Below are 17,809 nucleotides of genomic sequence, written 5' to 3'. Positions count from 1 at the left end.
CTCAGAACATACACCTTTCTGATAAGGTTGAATCCATACTTCAACACATCCTCCACACAGACTATGTTCCATAGAAGAGTGTACTTCAAAATGTACCCATCAGATTTGGGGGGACAATACCTGATGCTCAGATTTGGGGGGACAATACCTGATGCTTGCATGTATGCAGACATCCTACCTCTCCTCATCTGTGAGGTAGACCAACATGTCATCATGGACCTCTTCTTATTGAACACTAGTAATATTCCAGCTGTGTGCAACAGACCTGTGTGAGCTGTTAATACTAAATTAAGCCTGTAACATCTGATAGATGTCCTCAAGAGCCTAGAGGTCATTGAGGGTATGCATGATGACAACAGTATTATCTTGTGGAACTTGACCAAGTCAAGACATTTTACACAAATCTACACTGAGGTATTCAATCAAAACTGTCATATTTGACCATAAAAAGCTATATTGCCAACTGGGACGACCAGTGCATCACATGCATGGCATTCCACTATGTTGAAATGTGTGAAGTGGCCTATATCTGAGGTCCAGTGATCAGGTCTGTACATCAGGGATGTCTGCTAGGCCCTTTTCTGTCCATTATTTAAGTGATGGACATCATAGATGAGATTCAAATCCTGGGTCCAAACAGATGCCTGAAGGCCTACAGATTGTGGGCAATCATTGACACCAACTGTGATATTAGTATAAAACATACAGTATCAACACATATCAATTATTGCTGCCACAGCCATCACAATACATGCAATGAAGAGAAAACATGTTTTTTTACGTCATGTACACAAACACACAACCCAAGTATAATGTAGACATCACACCTTATAATCAGACCAATAGGTATGTCATCCATGTCCTGGGGTACATGGTATGTGTAACATCCACCAGCATGTGGTCACAGTGCTGACTACTTCCTTGAATGTAACACAAGTTCTGGGTATGTGAAGGACATCCACATCAGAGGCCAACATACCTTCATAGTTCCCAGACTTCATTGCACCAGTAACTGAGTACAATGCAACCTTCTTCATGTACATACCTACACATCTTCCAGTGATGTGTAAAGAAAGTGCACCACCTTTGTCACAATGAGCTGTCACAAAGCTTATTGGCCATACTTAGATATTCTTTTTGTGGAATATACATGACTGCCTGATGGTGCTGAACACCATTCGAGTTGTTAAACCAGATGCATGTCTGCTGCCTGTTCTGCTGATGTACACATTACATACATAGGTGTTTGAAAAAATTAATGGCATATATAGCATTCGTGACAGTGTGGATTGATATATACATATACATATACATATATATATATATATATATATATATATATATATATATATATATATATATATATATATATATATATATATATATATATATATATATATATATATATATATATATATATATATATATATATATATATATAGATAGATAAACATATATATATATATATATATATATATGGGTCTACTTGAAAACACCGACAAGGAGAACACAGAGACAGGAAGATTGACAACTGAGATGACCAACAGTTTAAAAGCCCGATGCTGAGAACACCGACATGTTAAGGTAAGAGTGCGATAGTGACAGACTTTAGCGTTAAGGGTGGGTTAAGTGAGTTAGGGTTAGGGTCTGGGTAAGGTAAGTGTGTGATAGTGACAGACTTTAGGGTTAGGGTCGGGTTAAGTGAATTAGGGTTAGGGCGTGAGTTAGGTGAGTGTGTGATAGTGACGGACCTTAGGGTTATGGTTTGGGTTAAGGTTAGTGCATAGATAGTTGTGTATGTAAGGTTTAGTGTAGGTTTGTAAGTTTTTTGTTGTGCTTGTGTTGTGTGTGTGTTTTTCAGAAAAGGTATTTGTTTTGTTTTGTTGATTGTTGGGATTGTGGTTTGTCGGGCATGTGAAGTGTTGCTGATCTTCCGGTCTCGGTGTTTTCATCGTTGGTGTTTTGCGTGTCGGTGTTTTAAAGTAGACCCATATATATATATATATATACCATGCACACCACTCAACTAGCCTGTATTGTTCATACTGTCGCATACAGCTATAGCAGTGTCCCTCCTAACACCTCCAGCAGATGTTACAGTTCCAGGACAGTGTGCATGATTACCCTGATCGAGTGTGGATGTATCATAATAGTTGTGCAAGTGTGTGTGTGTGTGTGTGTGTGTGTGTGTGTGTGTGTGTGTGTGTGTGTGTGTGTGTGTGTGTGTGTGTGTGTGTGTGTGTGTGTGTGTGTGTCTGTGTGTGAGTGTGCAAACTCATCTCTTATCACTCTAAATCACATATGATATGTCAGAGGCATGGCATTACTGGGTGTGTTATTCTGATATTGTCCATGATTTTGGTTGTTTTTTTAATGTTTTCCATGATCCTTTACATGTGTCCACCTTGCTAGAGACCTCTGCTGAGAGTGCACTCATATTCAGGCAGATCAGTTTACACAGCCTCACAACATGCACCCTACCCCAGTTGTATGTCAGATCCCTGATTGATGTCCCCTGAATTATTCATGTAAGGATGCTTATCTCATCCAGACATCCTCCCCATGGTTAAGTCACATAAAGCAAATTTTCACTGTACAGTCCCTAGTGTACTATATAGATATGTGAATGGTGTTGCTGCTACAACTATCTTCCATTGACATGCCCTCATCTGTTGTAGATTAGGTTTTCACCTGTACTCTTTCTCTGTGTTCATTCCTTCAATTCATCTGTGTGTCTCTATTCAATACACACACTTCCCCTGAATGTTCATTTTACATGGCAGTGCATGTACCATTGCAGATCATTTGCACAGCTTCATTACAGAATGCCAGAAATGGGATATCACAGTACTCTGTATACAATGTCCTGTAACTGGTTGAACCATATACTTCACATTCATAGGCTCATAGGAGGTTACTAGGCTATCGACCCTGAGGTCATTTTAAGCCTAGCCTTTTCATCCCTTTGTAATATCATAGATACTCTAGTCAATATCCACGACTGTATTTATTAATGACTGCCCATGTCCAAGTGGGTAGTGGGTGCTATCCACATTAAGAATTCATGGTGCCCAATCCACTAATCCAGGTTCCTTTTGAAGTGCATTGAGGTGCTCTGCTTCACATGAATTGGCAGTCTATTCCAAAGACACGGCAGTCACTCTGAGACAACTCTGTCCCTCCAGCATGTCCTATTCAAGTTACAGGCCATATTTAGTCCCTGGAACAGAGAACTCAATTCCTGTTTGATTTACAGATGTGCAGCAAATTCATTAGGTTTGGGTCAGAGATTGCTCTGTAAGACAGGCATAAGCCTCCCCTAAGAAGTCTATATGATACTGAGTATAGTGACAAGGAATTTAGTTGGTCTGTGCATGGCATGTACTGGAGTCCCTTGATCTTCTTAACTAGAAAATTCTGAGGTATCTCCAATTGCTGCAGGTGCTTTGTATGGTACCATATTGAAAGAGGCATTATACTCAATTATGAACCCGATTAGTGATGAGTATAGGGGGTTTATAACCTTTGCTCTAGAGTTGATGCCTTTGCTAAGCAAGTGTACACTATAGAAAGCCTTGTTTGCTACAGTAGACACATGGTGGCCAAAGTTAAGGTCACAGTCTACTTGTGATCCCAGATCTCTTACCACTTTGTAGGTACATAGGGTATTGTTAATATGATAGTGTGAAGTTACAATGTTTTTACCTAAGGAAATGATGATGCATTTCTTTGCATTCAGTTTGAGACCATGACTAAGACACCAGTCACTGTTCTGCATAAGCCCCTCCAGAAGTATACTGACATAATTTGGGGATTCAGTAATTGTACCCAATTTGCAGTCATCCACAAATCTGGTCAGCCATAGCCCCTTAGTTTTGGCCTGAAATTCAGAGAAGTAGGGAGCCCAGCATTGACCCTTGTGGCATCCCACTGGTGACAGCTCTGCTGGTTGATGTGGAGTCACCAACTTTGATAGACTGTGACCGGTTTGTGAGCCAGTTGGCAACCCATCTTACAACAAAGGGGATGACACTCAGTTTGCTAAGTTTATCAGTAATAATGCCAAAGTGCGGGATAGTGTCAAAGGCTTTTGCCAAGTCAAGGTATGCTGTGTGCACAGATATGCCCTCGTCAATGGCCCTGGTCACATTTTTGAAGAAATCCACTAGGTTTAGCAGGCAGAATCTGCCCTTGATGAAGCTGAATTGAGTCAGATCCAGGGTTTGGAGGTCACCTGTCTTTATTCATTGAGGTCCATGATGATAGGTAACATGGCTTCATAAATGAGGCTGGTCATACTTATGGGTCTATAATTCCATGGGTCTATTGCTAAGCCACCTTTATGGAGGGGAATAAATGTTGCTGTTCTCCATTCCACAGGAACAAAGCCAGTGATTAGGCTGTGATTGAATAGGATATTTAATAGTGATGCTAGTTCATGTTTTAGTTTGTTTAGAAGACAGCCTGAGATGCCGTCTGGTCCCATAGAGGCTGTGTTTTTGCCTTAGACAAGGCTTTAATGACCTGCTCTTCAGCTATATAGGGTGGGGGGATGTTGGGGGCAAGGTTTGTGTTAAGTTTGGAGGGGATAAAGGAGTGACATTTTTGCAATATCTGTCTGCTAGCAGGTTTGCTATCTCTGCGGGAACAGTGTGTGTGTGATACTGTTAGTCACTAATTCGGCACATGCTGGGGTCCTACCTTTTAAGCTATGTATGTAGCTGTAAAAGGCCTTATGATTATCCTTGGCTGTGATTCCTAAGTTTTTCTCAAAGTTACCCTTAAAGGATTTGACATGTTGTCTTACTTGCCTGTTAAGGTTGAGGAGGGTGCTTTTCCATTGTTGGGGCCTCATCTTAGCTTTCTTAGACAGCAGCTTTTTGCATTTGTTGTAAGTTTGTTGATGCTAGATGTCCACCATAGTGGCTTTTTTTTTTTTACTTGGGGCTCTGGCTTTGATTCTGTCTCTGGAACAGCCAAGTCCATACACTTATACAAGTGATTGTACAGCATTTTTATGTAGGTTTTGGTGTAGTTACCACTTCCAGCTGGAGGTGGGGCCTGGAATACATTTTACCTTCCCCTGGGTGGGTATAGTTTGCTTTGGTGAACTTTTTTAGTCTGTGTTCGCCCTTTGTGAGTTCTGGTGTTAGTACCAATTCAAAGGTGACTGATTTGTGGTCAGAGTTAACTAACAACAAACCGACAGTTGAGGTGGTGCATCTGTTTGTCATGTTAGTGAGGATCAGGTAGGAGTAGGTTTCGCAGTTGTTGGTGGGACAATTGAAATCCCCCATGACCAGAGCATTTGGCAATATTTAGATTGACTCCAGTTTGGTCAAGTAGGCCTCATGGGCATCATGATCCATGTAGGGAAATCTATTAATAGCTGTGACTTGAATGGAGGTTCTACACACAGTAATCTGAACTTGGAGTAACTCCATGGAGTTTCCCAGTCTAACTAGTCGGGAGGTGAATTTATCTCTAATATAGATAGAAACACCATCTTTGGGTTTCATGTGTTCATTTTGCAGTATGAAGGTGTGGAAGGCATTGTAGCCATGCAAATCCAGGGTATTCTTTGAGGCCGTGAACCAGGTTTCTGTGACTGCACAGACATCAACATCCTCCAGTGATAGAAGTGCTTCCAGGGTGTGCAATTTTTGGTTTAAGCTCCTACCGTTTAGCAGCAAAACCCTTATTTTGTTATTGTTGGCAATTTTCACGTTGGTAATTTTGTTTTTGAGACCTTGCCTAAAAAGGCACTATGGGGGAGGCAAGAGCCTTTGCCTAGTGGTGCCAGGTGCAAACCATCTCTGGCAAAGCAGCGAAGTTTGTTGACCATGTCATCCCAGGCTGACAGAAACTGGATAGCCTTTGAATGACAATGCTGTGGCATCATTCTAGGTGAAGGTAATATGCTGCTCAAGGCTAGGGACAGACTTGTCTGGGACACATGCTCGGAGAGCTCAATCATACATCCATACATCTCAACTGTCCAGATATTCTCAAGATGTCCAGATGTGTTTCTTATCAAATTTGTGGCTTTCTGTCATATCACTGGGATGATCACAGGACTGATGTGACTGAATATTACATACTTTTGAGTTCATGACTCTCAACTGTCCTGATTTGTGCATAATGTCCAGTTTTTGTGTCATATTTTTGGTGTTTTCCTCATAACGTTTTGGTTTTCTGGCAAAATATTTGCACGTCATTGTGGATTAAAGTCAGAAAATAATAACAGACAATCGGGTTTCAAACTTCATGCTCTTCAGAAAATTCATGCTACTGTAAACTCTATTATTCTATCAACATTCTAGGTTTGTAAGAGCAATATCAGAATCCGTCCCTATTTTTGGCCCTTTGTTCCCCTATTATTTTGGCTTTGTTCGTATTTTTTACTCTAAGAGTTAAGCGGTATGTTTGAGTTTCATTCTACCACATTTGTATGTGACATCTAAGTTAAATATGTCCCTATTTCTGGTTAGTTGTCCCCGCATTATGTTGGCCTTTGTGCAGATGTGTTGAACTAACAGATTGAAAGCTATCTGTGAAGCCCTGGTGATCATTGTGGCATTCCATGCAAAACCACAGACCGTAGGTGCTCTTCTTTAAAGAGAATTCCTATCCATGTTCGCTTATACAGTTTCTTGGCTGGCAACAATGTTGCCAGCCATGAGACCTCACTTACATGCAGCGCGTGGCATGAATATGCATTGAGCAGTAGTGCGAGCTGCCACTCACCATGCATCACCGTACACACATGTAAACTCCATGTAGGCTTCACGCGGGGCCTACACAGAGTTTATTGAATCCCAGGGGAAATCAGTAGCATACTAATATGTAGTAGAGGTGATATTAAAGTGTTTTACATCTAAATAAAGCCATGTATTCTTACAGTCTCAGAACCAGATGTATTCTACCTGTAACTGTCTTCTCCAGTGAGTATACATGACTCAACATATCCATGATTTTCTCAGAGATAATCTTAATGCACATTGTAGCACAACAGTACATATCTATTATTCTGAACAGCAAACAGCCAGTCCAGGAAAAATGGTATAATAAATGCCTGCTTAGGTGCAGTGTTTGGGAGCAATGCAAAACAGCTAACAGTACTGAGATCCTAGCTTTTTGCAGCAGGCACCACTGAGAGTTTTACAGTGCCAAATGAAGTCATGCAGCAGATATAGATAGAGAAATGCAATCTGAGAATGCAGTAACCAGGAATTAGAATAAGGAAAGCTAAAAACAGCAGCAAATAATACCTTACTACCAAAACATTATGTGACCGCACCATAAGGCAAAGGTACCATGGAGTAAAGAGATGAGGAAAACAGTGCGAGATGTGCCACATACCTGATGCCATTCAATGTCTTCCCTTTGATACTCCTCCTGTTCTTGTTGCAGGATCAGTGCAATGAAGAGTTGTTGCAGCTTCTCATTGCAGTAATTGATGCAAAACTGTTCAAAGCTAGAGGAAAATAGAAAAAAGCCACATGATATATACATATATAAATATATATGCTCGATGTTTAAATCTCTACTGACAGGCTTATCCTGAACCTTGTTTTTACATACTGTCACTAGATGCACCAAATTATCATCTCTTAAAATAGTACTGTACTAATGGTATATTGGAGGCACAATAAGCACCAGTACAGATAAAGCCCATTCTTATTTGTATATCAAATATTAAAATCCAACATCCATGAGATCTATGTGGCTGTAATTTCCATATTGTTTTTAGTTTACATGATTAAAGCAGTCATTATCACCTACAGTTCTGAACATGCTTTATCATTTTGTTGTTTGTTTATTTTTTATGCTCTTACCAAATACAAAATAAGTGGCAACAAAGCAAAAACTCACCACTATCCTGGTGTGCCACACTTTTAATCACTGTCCTCCAGTACACTAATTATTTTCCAATGCACGGTGACTGAGGCAATTGTTACCCACACTGCCATAAGAAGAACTGCTCTGTGCATTCATTTTTGAACAAGCAACCTTGAACCTCCTATAGCTGAATGTTGGTGTAATAAGCAATTCAAAGTGCCTTAGTTCTGCTTATTATTTTTACTGTTAATACTATCATTCATTCATTCATTCTCCAATTATCTGCTTAATCTAATTCAGAGTCCAGGGGAGCAAAACGTACACTATAGCTCATCGGGTGCAAGACAGAGGAACTGATACTGAGCAGGGCATCACAGGAACCACAAAGAATAAACTAAATCACTCTTAAACTCCCATGCAGAATTTTGGAATGGAGAGAAAACTGGAGCACCAGGAAAAACCCATGTGGACAGATGGCAGGCATGCAGACTCTGTACAGAAGGAACCGTGGCAGAGAACCAAACTAGACAGCCAGGTGCAGTGAAACAAGACTTCTAACTGCTGTGCCACTGTGTAGTTTATTGTGATTTGTTTCTTTGCTTTTTCAGGTGGTCATTCGTTTGTGGCTGGTTTATTAAATGGGAGGGCAAAGAACCAGAGAGCAGAATTACAAAAATAAACTGCTTATCATATTCTACTGCCTCCCTCAGCCACTGCTGTCTACTGCTTTCATGTCAGTTACAGATGATCCTTCCATAATGCATTCTGAAAAACTGGGAAAAAAATTGAAGCACGCAACAAAATTAATTGTAAAATATCATATCAAAGAAAAATCAGTAAACAGTAAAAAGATACACAAAAAATTACAACAGGTATTCAAAAGAAAGCATACAGTTTAATTTAATGTACAAACTAGGGAATAAAATGAAATATGTACGCTAAAACAATTCAGTTGTGTAACACCATGCCAAAATTAAAGAACTAAACAAGTAACGCCATACATGTATAAATAAATTAATTGGTTGGCATACCTTACAGACCCAAAGTGCACGGTTTGATTCTCAAACTGGATAACTGGCCAGACTTAAAATGCCTCATAAGGACAGTTAGCCTAGTACTAACTTATGAATGAATGAAGATAAAAGAAATGCAAACAAGTTTCAATGTCATGGCAAGCAAAATGCACAGCAAATCTACAAAGAGAATGCAAAAAAATAGGTTTTCACTGTAGTGCTTACATTCGTTTTGTTGATTTGTTGTGCATTTGCTTGTAATTACTTCATAAGTAGGTATGTGATGACAAGATTTGCATATCTGCCCTTTGTTTATGTAAGTGTTTGCCTAGTACTCCAGTTTCCTCTCACCTTCCAAGGATATGTTGTATATGAACTTCTCCAAATTTATTATAGGTTTATTTACAATGAATAAGTATTTTCATTTCTGTTGTAGCTACACAAAACAGGAGTAAATATTGGTCTGAAATTAATATTTTGCACATTTAATCTGCAATTGTTCTCTGTCTACCTCTCCTTTCTGAAAACCCAAGGTACATCCACCAATGAAAATCCAATAATATTTAGACCCAATAGCAGATGAGATGCATCATGGCAGGGCATGACTACATTTTATTATATAACTAAATTCTTAGAAAATCAATAAATTATGCGCTTCACATTATTTCACATACAGCACAATATCAGCTAATGCCTTCAAAGAGTAAAAAACATTTGTAGTCACGGCAATGAAAACATTCCAATAAAATACAAATGCTGATGAACTCATTAGAACACTTAACAGCAACATTCTCCATACCCATTCATTGTTTAACCTTCTAGGGATAAACATAGGAAACTCCAAGATAAAAAGTGTTTCCTTACACAACAATCTAAGAAAGCAGATGAGTAGAATAGATTAGGATGCAGGAACACATGGGTGATATTAGAAGTAAAAGGCTGAATAATCTAGCGGCAATACATACATGCATACATACACATAGAAGGGATGTTACAGTGCCAAAAGCAACTAATTTAGATCAAGTGATGAGTACTGACAGGGAGGTTAGTGATTTTGAACCAGTTTATTTATCTACATCTATAAAATAATTGGTTTTGAAGTCAAATGTATTCCTGCATGCTTAATTTGGGCAACAGGAAAGGCCTTGGCTTTTTGCAAGATTTTTGTAATACATAAATTGTGGAACATGCCCTCTCCCTTGTATTGTATGATCTCAGAATTGATATATTTAAGTAGCTTCACCCTCGTGATTAAACAAAGCCAAATGTGGGTAAATCTCCAATATACCACACCACGGAGTCAGTTATTGCTATTATACAGTGACATTATTTAAGAAAAAATTTGCTTACTTTTCTTAAATAATGTCTATGTATGACAGCGTCATTGTGTTCTTCTGCTTTCACTGGATATCCTGCTGCTTTTTTTGATGTACTGCACATGCGTATAGGACTTAGATTCCCGCACTTACATAGTACATTAGTAGTTTGGAAAGGAAGCAACAGAGAAAGGAAGATCTTTGTTGCTCCTTTTTTTAAATAAGGTTGAAATTCAGATACTTTAGAGGTACAAGAGAGACAGGCAGGAGAAAATACAAAGATATCAGTACTTTTCTTTGGTTTTGAATAACACACCTGATTTTCCTAGTATTTTATCCATGCTTCAGACTGTAAAAAAAAAACTACCAGGGGACGAAACACACTAGACATTGCTTGTATTCCTAAAGAAATTACTGTTATTTCAAATCAAGTTTTACCACCTTTGATATGCAGTAATCATGGGGTTATAAAGGTTAATTTGTTACTAGATAATTCTGCCAAACTGAAATCTAAACCAGTGCACAGAAGGTTAATTACATATAGAAGCAAAACAGTCACTATGTAAAACTAACTGGAGTGAAGTGTTCAGTGGAAAAACTGCAGATGGAATGTGGAAAGTTTTGAAAGAGAAATTAAAGTAAAAAAAAAAAATCAAAACATGTTTAACATCAGGATCTAGGCATACAATGTCAGGGGGATATATTTCCATAAGAACAAGATATCTGATTAAGATGAGAGACAAAAAATATAAGAAATGGAGAGGTCGAACTACAACTTTGAAAACTGAAATAAAGAAGCTGGACAAACAGATTAAGCATAGTGTGAGACAAGATCAAGAAAAATTTGAAGACAATTTATATAATGGTATTGAGCATAATAGGAAACCTTTTTTATAAATACATAAGATGTGGTAGGAGTAAAGATATACAAATTGATAAACTGTGTGCAGATTCTAAAATGTATTCTCAGACAACAAATTATAGATATATTTACAAAATCTTATGCAAAACAGTTTGGCTCCACAAAAGGGGTGGTAAATTGTCCTAGTGACATCCAGGTAACCCCAGATACTGGAATCAAATTAGATTATATTGAAAAAGAACTGCACAAACTGGATCCACACAAAGCACAGGGAGGAGATGGAATTAGTAAAAATATCTGAGAACACTTCAGCAAGAACTTACTCTACCATTACATTTATTATTCACTAGGTCATATAAATATGGGGAGATTCCTCAAGATTGGGGGCATGCACTTATTAAACCTGTCTTTAAGGGAAAGGGGAATAAGACAAACCCAGAATCATTTAGACCCTTAAGTCTACTTTCATGTTGTGGAAAATAATGGAGAAGGTAATATTGGATAAGTTATTGTCAGAACTGGATAGGTTGGGACTTGAAACCATATATCAACATGCATATGTTGAAATAGATCTATTACCACCTGTAACATGATGTTCTACAACAATATAATAACAGTTATGAATGAAAAATTGCGCTGTGATGAAAGTTATATAGATTTAACTTCAGCATTTGACAGGGTCATTTACAAAACACTAATCAATAAATTAGTACAACTAGGTATTGATGTACTCTTGATAAGATGGATAGCTGCATGGCTTACAAATAGAACATGGCAAGTATCATGCAACAACTGGACAGGTGAAATCCTTGGTTACAGTCAGGGTGTCTCACAGGGCTCTGTCCTAGGCCCTTACTTGTTTAGATTGTATCTTTCACACCTAACTTTTTCACCTGAGGTGTTCTACAGTCTATATGCAGATGACCTGAAATTGGGTAAACTGATTACGTTTTACATCTCAGCAAAATAACTTGACTAAATTGACCATTTGGGCACAGGAGAATAATATGCTGATAAATACATCAAAACCTAAACATATGAGATTTGGGAGACATAAATTGAAAGGTGAATATTTAATATAGCATACAGTGATTGAAACTGTAGACTTATTTAAGAACCTTGGCATATGGGTAGATCCAGCTATGAGATTTTCTAATCATATCAACCACTTGGATCATGATATAGAACTATAGGTTCTATAAAAAGATTTATAAAGTCAAGGAAATCAAAAATGATGAAGTCATTGTTTGTTAACTACATTAGACCCAAACTTCAGTATGTAATAACAATATGGAAACCCTATAAGAAAACAAGCATTAGTAAACTGGAAAGAGTACAGCATAAATATAGCAAGTGCATCCAAAGATGTGAAACTTTGTTATTATGAAAGACTAAAATATTTGACCTTGTACAGTGTCTCTTATAGATATCTAAGAGGAGATCTTATCCGGGTATATAGGGCATTTAGAGACAACCAACTCTGGGAATTTTTGGGATTATCAAAAAGTGCAAGAGAATCATCAACCTACATAGAAGTTTCTATAGGAATAAGAAGTGTACTAATTGATTCTCTGACAGAGTAGCCGAGGCATGGAACAGATTACAAAATTAATTAAAGCAAGTACTAGTTTAGATATTTTTAAGAACAGCCTGGACACTTATTATGGGAACAAGTGTTCTGGTATATTGGCAAGCTAGAAGGGCATTAATGCCCATGCTTGAAATAGTTGTATGTATGTATGCTGTCTCTCTTGTACCTCTGGACTGTCCAGATTCTAATTTTATTATTATTTTTTTATGGTGAAGAAAACTTAAAAAGTTATAGTGTATAGTAATGGAAAAAAGTCCAAGTGACTGGACTTTTTTCCATTGGTATATGCTCAATTTACAATGGTTGGGCTGACCAATCAGCATGTTTGTTTTTGAATGTTAATGGACAGTCATTGTATAATATGTTGTAAAGTATACTGAGGGAGGTGAATACAAATATATCACTAAAATGAATTCTAGAAGTAGTTTGGTGCTTAATATCAGCTACACATTGAAACCTGTGGTAAAATCAATCTTTAAGGCATTGAGTTACAAATATATTCAAAAGTGTGTGTGTGTGTGTGTGTGTGTGTGTGTGTGTGTGTGTGTGTGTGTGTGTGTGTGTGTGTGTGTGTGTGTGTGTTTTGTACAAGGATAGTTTAAATGCAACTGCTGGTGTCATGTGTCATGATAAAATCTCCCTATTTAACTTTTAAAATGGTAGACTTTTATCAGATAAAAAAAAAAAACATAAGAGAAATGCCATGTTCATGTGAAGGGGGGTTTATCTTTATGGTGTTAATATTTAATAAGGGCTTCTTCTGTTTTCTGACATCCCCAAACTCACCAGCTTCCTCCACGGAACTCTCTCTTATGCCATTTTTTGCGATGGTCATCAAACTGGCTGAATAGCACTTGTCTGTGTCTTTGTCAACTCCCATAAGTGCAATGATACTGTCTTTGTATTTCTGCAGTTGTTCAGTACCACCCCAGTTGCTAAGCAGAGATTGTTTTCTTAGCTGTGCCCTGGCACATCTGCCAGATGTCTAAGCACCACTACTTTAGACAATTGGGCTACTGTTCTTTATTCACAAACCTGTCCTCAGTCTCCTTAATTTTCTTCCCTGCGTTTACCTGTACCATTACTGCATGCCATTTCCTCTACAGCTGCCAATTTACCCTTTTGGTTCATTAATAAATACTAAGACAAAGAATTAAACATTTTTGCCCTTTTCATAAACTTTTTCATAAAACCCATCTCCCTTTTTCATTGTAACTCAATCTCAGGTTCACTTCTGCATTCATTTATAACTCAAAATTTGTTGTTGTACCTATCCTTTATTCATTTAGCCTTTTTTGACCTCCTCTAAGGGACAAAGCTCTCAACTTTTTACCTCCTGAATAAGGAGCAAAGCAAAACTAATTAGGGTAAAAGTCTAGCATCTCAGGACACTAAACATTGGAACTGTTAATACAAAACTACTCAAAATGTCCAGTTTTGGGAGGGGTACAGCAAATGTTTGATACAAAGTGAACAATACCCCTAATATTTTAGGACAACTGAGATGTCTGCCATTGGAAGCAACTGCAAGCTAAGCAGATTGAGGAGTTGTAATTTGCAATGTTCTGCTCTGAGTACTGGTAGAGAAAGTAGTTTTAAAAATGATACCTGTTTTGCCTTAGTAGGCTTCTTCTTCCTAATATACAGGTACCTAGACCTTCATAAATTCCTTTGTCTTTATACTCCCATAGATCCCCATTAATGCTGATTCATTCTTATATAAGGTATTACTTCTTAGTGAGGCTTCAAGCAAGGTCTGGTCTACCCTCCTGTAGCTGTACATATTACTCCTAGTTATCCCGCCAATTTATGTCCCAGGGATTGTGAACCACACTGTGGTGTGGTCACTGCAGACTTTTAAATGCCTTACCACTACCCTATGTACAGCCATGAGAACCAGACAATGATATCAGATTACTACTCATCTTCTTTCAGTGAGAGATTCTGTTACCCCAGTTATTCTTTGCTCTAGAGTAATAGCTTATTACCACTTGTATGCCAACATTACCACCTCTATTAATTTCTGTAGGAAAATTCTAGACCTAAAATGTTAATCCCCAACCTAGAAATCAAAATATCAGCATTCCTAGCTTAACATAAAACAAAATCATTTGGGGTTTATCTATGACTATACTTTCCTTTATATTTTCTCTGTGTGTCTACACATGACTTCTGTCTCACCTGTTTTTTTCAAATATTTCAAAGCCATAGATATCCAGGACACCAATTACAATGTTCTTGCCATGAAGCCAGGGGTCATAGTCTTTTACTTCAATAATATTATTTATCTGAGCTACAATCCAGCAGAATAGTCTCTCGTATATGGCCTACAGCAGAAAGAAAAACAACATAGTTATAAAAATTGGTCGGGTCATACAAAAAGATACATTTTTTGGACTCTCCCATTAGGGGATACAGGCTTTTTAAGAATGTTAGAAACATAGCACAAAATTATAAATGACTTCTTCTGATAATGTTTGTGCAACATAAATTTGTTTAGTGACTTCCAATTTGTAACTATTAGATCATAATGAATAGATTATTACCACAGTATAACAGCTAGCATGTAAAATATGGCTACAGAATGTTTGTTATCTAATCAGACATGACTTCAACATTGTATTAATATAGATAAAGATACTATCATTAGAAATTAGTTTGTTTGTGTATTTCGGCTTTTCCCGGTTAGGGGTCGCCACAGCGGAACTCCAGTCTGCTAATGATTGGTAGTTGATTTTTACATGCCGAATTACCAGCCCTGATGCAAAACCTTCAATGAAGGTATGCCCATTCATGCATGTCTCCACGCAGAAGATGCTCTAGCTGAGAATCGAACCGGACAGCATCTTACTGTGAGGAATTAGTCATCTTCAGTAATGGCTTCAATATGAAATGACAGCTATTACAAGTAAGGTAGTTCGCAAAGTATATTTGAAAAGGGCTATTACTGTCAACCCACAGCAGTGAAATCATTCTTAATTACTGTTCAATTAATTTTCTAAAGAATAGCATATATTTATTATTACCTTGGCAAAAGCATCCCTTCCATAGTTTGCTTCTTTTTCTGTGTGTCCTTTTTCAAAGACTTCCTTGCCTCCACTGGCAACAGTGCGAAACAACAAGGCTTTGCTTACATCCTCTGGTGTAGCTGAGGTTAGATCAGCAATGTGTGTGACAAGCTCAGTATTTTTAATTACTGTGACATCCGCCTCAGAGCCAAAGACAATATTACCCTGAAAAAAAGGAGAATGGATTTGCTTTCATATTCCCAAGCATTTATATCATCACATGTATTTCCAATGAAATCCATCATTCTTTTCAAAACAACACATCAGTGACTTATTCGCAACACGTTTAGAGTTGTGATCTTTTTAAGTGTGATAATGTGGTGATAGAGAACCACAATGACATAAAGCAAATGTGGTGAAGAATATCAGCAACCTAGAATGCTTGTTGAATGTTTCAGACTGTCAGTATATTTTTTTTACTTTTGAATGTAAGGTCCTACTAGAAGAACCTCATATTTCTTCTCTGTGTTTACAGCTCCTGAATCTACTCCTTTCTGATGAAAGGAGATACATTTATGAGTAATGTATATCACTGAGTTCATGTTTATGAATGTCATGCAATGCTCCTCTAATAATGTGTTCTGCTCTTGCTAAGTAAATGTTGATATAGTATTAGTGTTAAAAGCTCTTGGTTACAAACAAGAAAGATGTATTTCATTGAGATATACACCGACAATTTAAATAGAGAAACACTGCCCATATAATCTAACCTACTCAGGACCCATCTCCTATAATCTAGATATTTGGTAACATGACTACAGCTTAAAATGAAGTATAACAGGAGGCTGCTGATAGCTTCATTCTGTGTTCTTCTGTCCACGTCTTTGGAATCTTTGGTAGAGTAGGTCCTCCATTTTGTATACCAGTGCTCTTCTCATCAAACCTCACAATAAAAGGAATGAAGGAGCAAATGGAAATATATGGCAGCCATTACATACAGAACAGATAACAGAAATGCTGAACAGCAAAATGCAGAATGCCAGTATAATGGTGGGCATTTACTGTGGGGATGAATGTAGAGAACTTAAAACATTGCGACAAGCATTACATCTGACACATGTAGACCTAAGCCCTGTGCAAGTAACCAAAGAAAGAACTGAGAAAAGAGGGAGGAACAGTCATAGTCAGCAATAGTTAGCAAGGAAAAATTGGTTATAATGTAGTGGAATTATATATACTTATTTATTTATTTTGTTTTTAATGTGTTAACCGGGGAAGAGTACTCAACTCAGTGGACCTATTTCAGTCTCATTTCAGGGTAAACACAATAGATACATGAGATCATATACAGAGTGAATGACAAAATGCAATATATTAATAAATTATATACAAAGTAAATCTCATAGTTGGCTTGAATCATAGAACTGATGCAGGAGTGACAGCTGTGAGTGTCTGATTTTGAATATAGCTTCATCTTTTTGTCTGTTTCAGAAATTCAAAATGTTTTTCAAAACATTCCCTGCAAAATCTATGTTCAAAGAGTACAGTCTGCAGTATCTGTCCACCTTTCACATAGGATTCTGTCATCTATCCATGGGTTGATCCTTACCCCTTCTCTAGCTAACCCTGGACCTAAATTTGATCTTTCATTTGTGCAAGATCATGAAGAATGTATGTTTCCCCAAGTGATGATAAGAACCACTGATGTTTATCAGCTATTGCTGTGATTTTTATGTCAACTTGCCAAAGTAGACTCCCTGATGTTAATTACCAGTGCTATAATTTAATGTCACTCTGTTCCACAGCTCTTTTAATTTCTGTCCTTGTGCTGAAGTATTTTGTTTCAAGGTTCTTGGATGCTTGACCTCTGTGTTATACTACAGTATTACACCAATATACACTTTCCATTCCTAAACTATTTTTAGGCTTTTCTGTGTACTACATTTTAGTATGAGCTAAATCAAGGCCTCTAAAACCCAACATTCACTGAAGGTTTTCCATTAGTACTTTTGCAGCACTTCAAATCCCAAAATAATTAGAAAATTGTGATATCTGGCAGGATATTTCATTCTTTTTTATTATAGTATAAAATACTTTTTAGGCTAATAGAAAAAAATAAGTGTTCTTGATAATGGAAGTGTGACTAAAGAATAAAAATTGAAATCAAAGACAGCTAT

The 17,809-nt window shown here is 37.5% G+C and overlaps 1 protein-coding gene across 1 annotated transcript in view; it reads right to left on the bottom strand.

The window, feature by feature from the left end:
- The window catches only part of LOC122797191 (unconventional myosin-Id-like), a 2,023,191-nt gene that overhangs the window by 1,520,971 nt on the left and 484,411 nt on the right, over window positions 1-17,809 (bottom strand). Inside the window, exons 8-10 of the mRNA XM_044066013.1 lie at window positions 15,651-15,857; window positions 14,806-14,951; window positions 7,363-7,477 (exon numbers count right to left, since the gene is read on the bottom strand). Of these exons, the coding sequence (XP_043921948.1) occupies window positions 7,363-7,477; window positions 14,806-14,951; window positions 15,651-15,857 (468 nt within the window). The remainder of the gene's footprint in view (window positions 1-7,362; window positions 7,478-14,805; window positions 14,952-15,650; window positions 15,858-17,809) is intronic.

This window comes from Protopterus annectens, chromosome 3.part0, assembly GCF_019279795.1.
Source record: "Protopterus annectens isolate FY-2018-M chromosome 3.part0, PAN1.0, whole genome shotgun sequence".
In the NCBI taxonomy this organism is placed as follows: Eukaryota; Metazoa; Chordata; order Ceratodontiformes; family Protopteridae; genus Protopterus; species Protopterus annectens.
The sequence above is the reverse complement of the archived record's forward strand: the minus strand, read 5'-3'. Positions and strand labels throughout refer to the sequence as shown.